General features: G+C 38.5%; 1 protein-coding gene across 2 annotated transcripts in view; it reads right to left on the bottom strand.

The window, feature by feature from the left end:
- Positions 1-402: 402 nt before the first annotated feature.
- PLPP4 (phospholipid phosphatase 4) overlaps positions 403-6,000 on the bottom strand; it is a 63,678-nt gene continuing 58,080 nt past the window's right edge. For both annotated transcript variants that reach the window (XM_074592157.1, XM_074592156.1), the window contains one exon: positions 403-3,458. In XM_074592157.1, coding sequence (XP_074448258.1) covers positions 3,259-3,458 — 200 coding nt within the window. In that variant the 3' untranslated portion in view covers positions 403-3,258. The remainder of the gene's footprint in view (positions 3,459-6,000) is intronic.

The following is a 6,000-nucleotide window of genomic DNA, read 5'->3' as shown; positions in this document are numbered from 1 at the left end:
GACAGGTTCACAATCTCACGCTTCTCTTGGTTTCAGGATCTTGCCGTTATGTTCTATTAGATTTTTTTTTTATTCTTTTCTAGCTCAATCCCATTTGTTATTGGGGGACTCCTGGTATTATTTGAGATATGGAAGTTGACAGGTGAAAGGGGTCTGTTGCATTTTAGCCGGCTGAATATTTAAAAATTTCAACCTTGCAGACTTACACTGTGCTTTTTCTTGGATGAAAGTCAGCACATTTTGGTTGAAGGAGGAAGGTGGTTCCATTGTACTGGAACTGCTGTTTATCAATAATGCAGCCCCATTAGAGCTCGGGGATTTTTTGTAATACCCCATGTGGTTTGTTAATGAAACTAACTTTGTAACTTTTATTCTTCTCAAAATAATGATAACACACAGATGTACAAACCCACATTCATGTGTTGTTTTATTGGTGCGTTACAACATTACATTTCCTTCACGTTGAGAAAGCATGAGATTAAAATACATTGATCCACAAAAATGCCTTCCTAGCTACACTGACTTTGCACTGGTAATTACAGCCCCCCCAGATCCCTCCACAAATTTCACTTCGTTAAGTCTTTCATAATTTTAATTACATTTTAATTAAAGCTTTTACATTGTCCATTTTATGATTTTCAATTTAATTAATCCCATTAAAATACGTTACTCGTTACTGCTTTGCAAAGTTCACCAATCACTCTTGCGACGTAAGTATTTATGCTGCATTACACTTCATATTCCAATCTTTTAACAGCCACTACTCATTTGAGGGCTGTATAAGCCTTCTCCATCCCAAAGAAGATAGCTTGTTTGTATCAAAAGCCATTAAAATACTGGGAATGTGTACAGCACAGTGAGGAGGCCCCACTCATCTTTGAGAATAAGCCAGATCTATATAAAAACATGCAAAATGCTCTATGCATCAGTATTAAACTTCTAATTTTGATTTAAGATTTTTTCTTTTTTTAACATTTGCACATAACCTGGAAGACTAGGGTTCCTGCTGAAAGAAAAAGCTAATGGTTAATCCCTATACAATGTGAAGACACGATACCCTTACTCCAGGGCTTTCATTAATCCTCCCGTATGAAGTAATAGAAAATGATATCCCTGCTACAGAATTCTGTAGGATGGTTTAAAAACTTTATAGAAAGATTAAGCCTCCATCAAACTGGGTGGATTTCTAGAATAAGATCTCAGTTACACTAGAGAAGCGTTCTGTCAAATCCAGTGCAAACACAACGCCGGGATAATTTTGCTTTGCTAATGCTAGTTTTGTGAACTAGCATATATATACCAGCAAAACCACTGTTATGTTTGGGTAACTGTCTCTATTCTAGAGCTCAGAATAATGGTAACTGTCAGTAAAAAAATCCTACCTCTAACTGACGCAGTCAAACTGGTGTCAGTTTTAGAAGCGGATCAGGCCTAATTTCTACAGAACCCTCCTGGGTTCATGCCTATTACATTCTGTTTCTTAATGCTATTTCCTATTTATAGTTATTTCCAAATATCACATAAGTTTTTATACAGTATGGTTTCATCCTCTTACATGCAATTATTACATTTGTTTTAGAAGGGATTCCAATTTACTTGCTTTCTATAAAAATTCAAGTGTTGTCAATCAGGAAGTAGCTCTTCGCAAAAAAAATCTACAAAGCTTACCTTTGAGAAAAGTAAATGATGAGCCTTACATAAAGACATCGGGCCGTTTGAATCACAAAATGCCTACAAGGCCTATACATAATTCCAACAGGAACACCTAAATTATAATTATGGCAGCAGTCTCCTCCAGTCTAAAGCACCGTAATAATGGTCGTTGATCAATGCTATCTCGGTCGCTGTAACCAGCAGCTCCGGCTAAGAAATGTTCAACCGCCAAGGTGTGGTCGGGAACATTTGCCTGCATTTTCACAGGGTATCTAAGAAAAAAAAAATTCTGGAAGCTGACGTTTTGCCATCCAAAGGTACATCGTTTCACAGGAATGTGATGTATACTGCATAGTGCATACCTAACAAAACAGGATCCTACCAACAATAAATTAACTAAAGTCATACATGTAGTAAACTTCTCCATACCAACAGTGTTTTGATTCAGGCGAGTTTCAATCCAGGTACCAAGCCAACCTTCGCAAACACCATGCTCAAGAACATGATGAGCTGAAAATGTGGAATGGGTCTGGCGGAAAATTGTCTCCAGCATTCCTCTGGATATGTTGCAGTGCTGGAGACCACCACAAGCATTCATGGTTGCGCACCCAAAGTCACAAAGGAAAATCTTTGCATTTCTTTAGATCACCAATGCTGCAGTGAGTCACTACACAAGAATGAACATGGCACACCGAGATTCACAGAAAACACTGTGTTTCTTTATCCTCAAAGTTTCAGGATTTTTTAAAATTTGTTTTAAAGACTTCAGCTTGTTGAATGTCCCGGGTGTTCTTTTTCATTTTGTTTTGATGGTAATAACTGCAAGAGCTCTCAAAAAATTGCTAATGATGTAATACCAGGTTTCTAATCCATCCTATGAACATAGATGTTATTGCAAGCTGATAATTTTAACAGCGTGGAATTTCTTGAATGTCAGCATCATCCTGTGGAACTACTAATGCACAAGGCTTGGCTCTTACACTTACACATTCGTACCTTTAGGTTGCTTGATCATTAGTAGCTCAGAATAACCTTGTCAAAAGTTGACAATTAATACAAAGTTCTACCAGCACATGGAGATTTTTATGTTAGAAGGCAACAAGATAAACATAAGGATGATGCCCAACTTACCAAATTATATAAAGAAATGGCTGGCCGCAACAGATGCTGAACATCTGATGAGAAGTGCTGTGTGTAGTCATCACCCATCAAAATCAATGAGTGCTGAAGACGACCAGAACTTTCTAGGAGACACTCAGTACTTCAGAAAATCTGTTTCCAGATCTACTATATCCTCAACCACATCTTAAAATTACTCTCTTAACCATTGTCTGTGTGGGGTTGGTTTTATTAACGTTCTTTCCCCTTCCCTCAAGCAATCTATCTGTCTGCAGTAGACTGAAAACAGATAATTCAGTAAGTCAACATGAACGGAAAATTTTAAAGTATGATGATATTATGGCATTAAAAATAAAATAATAATTTTTCTTTATAAAAAGGAAAGAAACAAATGAAAAAACACAGGCAGTAAGAAACACTGTGTTAAGAGACCAGTTTGGAGGAAATGTGAGAAGGCTAAAAGTTCATTCTGCACATTTCTTAGAGTCATACAGGACCTTCAGTTATTCCCTCTAGAGGCAGGCCAGTAGCATTATCTGCTGTAGGTCTCTCTTCTTTCTTCACAGAGTTCTGATCTAGCAGGCTGACGTAAGATTTATGACAAGCTGTATTACCCAAAGGAGGGTAGTGCTGTCTGTAGCAAATATAAGCAAAAATGAGGCCAATGATCCCTCCAACGAAAGCATCTAGAGAAGAAAAGCGACAAAATCAGAAGTTTGTTAGCATGGAAAGGACAGCCAGTAGTGACAACTGTTAATAAAAATTACCTGGAAGTGCTTCATCCAGAAAATGTGAACCTCAAATTTTCATATAGAATTTGGAGCCGAATACCACAATCACGTAGAACACAAATAAATCAGTATTTGGGGGGGACATCTTCAACATTTTGCATACCAAAAATGTTGGGTATGTTTCAGGGTTAGCTATGTTTCAGGAGATGAACAAGGGAACTAGAATGGCTTCCATGGGGCATTAAACATTCACGATGTTCCACCGTTCCACTGTTGACCAGCCTTTCGAGGTAGGCAACCCACATGTCTTCTTTCAGTTTGCCATGATTTACAATGACCACCACCAGATTTTCTATTTATGAACAACACAGTTGAACTATGCTGTTCACAGCATCCAGAGCTCTCCCGCTGACTGGTACCTCAAACTATTGCACTGCCTACGGTCTGCTCCTCGTCTCTGCCTATATACCCCCAGGGAAGGTGCCAGCTAAAACGCCAGATCTACTTTTGACTGGTTTGTATTCCAGAAGGCAGTCTCCAGGGCAGACTGGGAGCAGGTAGGATGTAGGATGGAAAATTATCTTCCTTCAGGAAGTGAGGCATTGCAGCTACAACACTTCATTTCACTTGCAGCTCCTGGAAGGCCCCGGGGAAAGATAGCTCTCAAGAACAAGTTCAACCTGGGTGAAGTCTTCTTAAAAGCACCTGAAAGGTCAAAGGCTAAGCATGCCTGTAACTGATGTAATCCTTTTTTAATATCTTTCTTCGATGCTATTTACTATCCCATACTCCTACCAGAAAACAAAAGATAAAATAAAATAAGGACATGGAATGAGATATTTGCAGCTCTCACACACGGGCAATTTTAAGTTTTCCATCCGAATCGCATAGCACCTGCAGGGCAAGAGGATTTGTCCTGTTGTCAGGTTCTCCAGGCTTCCTGCTAATATACTCGCCTGATCTTGTGTTTCGTTTTCAAGCAACCAGAGCAAAACTTCACCGAAAACACACACTGGCCTGGAAAGCCTCAGATTTGAACACAAACAATAACGAAAGTGAGACAAAAGGCACTGGCTAGAATATGGCTCGACACCGTGTTTTATTGTAACAGGGCTTACTAAGCGCCGTACCATCTGTGTATACCTGTGTTTCTCTATTTTACTTAGAGTTACAAAGAAACCGCAGTGTAAAAGCAAATTGTTGAGTTTAGTGACAAAGAGGTGTTAATCAATACAAATTATTTTTGTCTAAAATAGTTAAATATGGATTAAATGCCCTAGTTTGTCAGTCTGGTATATATTAGGACAAAGGGCACGTCGTTCAATTTTCAGCGGGTAAATATATGGCTTTTAATCATTGGAGGAGTGAGATTCTGAAGAGCCTTTTCACAGGCATATCTAGGGCAAGAAAACATGAAAAATTTAAGATTGAGATGGATAAATTTAAGAAATGTGATTACAAGTCACAGTTGTCTGTTGAAGAAGAGGACTAGATTGGTGATCTAGAGGATCCCTTCTCATCCTACCTTCTCTTCTTACACGCAAAACGACATCACAAATCTATCACAAGCAAATGCAATAGAGAATCAAGTAAGATTTTAAAAGGTGATTGTGCGTACGCAGTATTTGCAAGCAGACAGAAGCTTATTCTACCCACGCTGGCAGCTGACTCATTTTGTAAAGTATTCAGTTATTGTGACAAGATTCATTTTCTATAAACCTGGCTGCAATTCTCAGATTACCCTCCTTTAACAGCGGTTGGTTGAATCCTGTTCCAGATGCCTTTTTATTTTGCTTAACAATGAGGTCAAGGCTAGGATTACTAGTTTTAATTATGGAGAAACACCAGATTTCTGCCAGTCCTCTACAAGCTCCCCAGTATTTCAAGACTTGCTGAAAACTTGCCGAAATAATTTCTTTCAAAACACTTGCATGCAACTCTGGGCCTCAGATTGGGCACCACAGTAATACAAATTCACTACAGGACTTATGCCAAAGATTTCCAGCTTACTGACCTTGACTGGGGGTACTGAGGCAGCTATTTTGACTCTTGATTTTGAAGACAACAATTATGTGTTTTGTTTGAGCTCATGGTAGCCACAGCTTTTTATTTTCTTTCTTTTTTTTTTTTCCCCCTTTACTCAGAAAGGAAAAAGAGTATTCTTTCAGTCTCGGTATTTATCTTTACTTTTCTCCTAAAATTTCCACTTACTTCATGAGTAAATTAACATTTTTCAGAGTTATAAGCCTACACAGACATCTAGGGACTTAAAAGCAGTCAGCACGTTCACGATTCATAGGGAAATATCCTAATATTCACCAATACCAACGCTGAGAACTTGAACACTACGTTTGCCAGCCAAACTGAAGGGAGCTCGTAAAGTACTTATAATATTAACGTTCTGAGACCACTCAATGGCTTTTTAATGTAAGGATACTCCACTCCATCTTTAACCTACAGTATGCTCAGTCTTGGACATCACATTGATGGTCCTTGT

This window comes from Larus michahellis, chromosome 6 (genome assembly GCF_964199755.1).
Source record: "Larus michahellis chromosome 6, bLarMic1.1, whole genome shotgun sequence".
In the NCBI taxonomy this organism is placed as follows: Eukaryota; Metazoa; Chordata; class Aves; order Charadriiformes; family Laridae; genus Larus; species Larus michahellis.
Note: the sequence above shows the minus strand (reverse complement) of the source record. Positions and strands in the feature narration are given on the sequence as shown.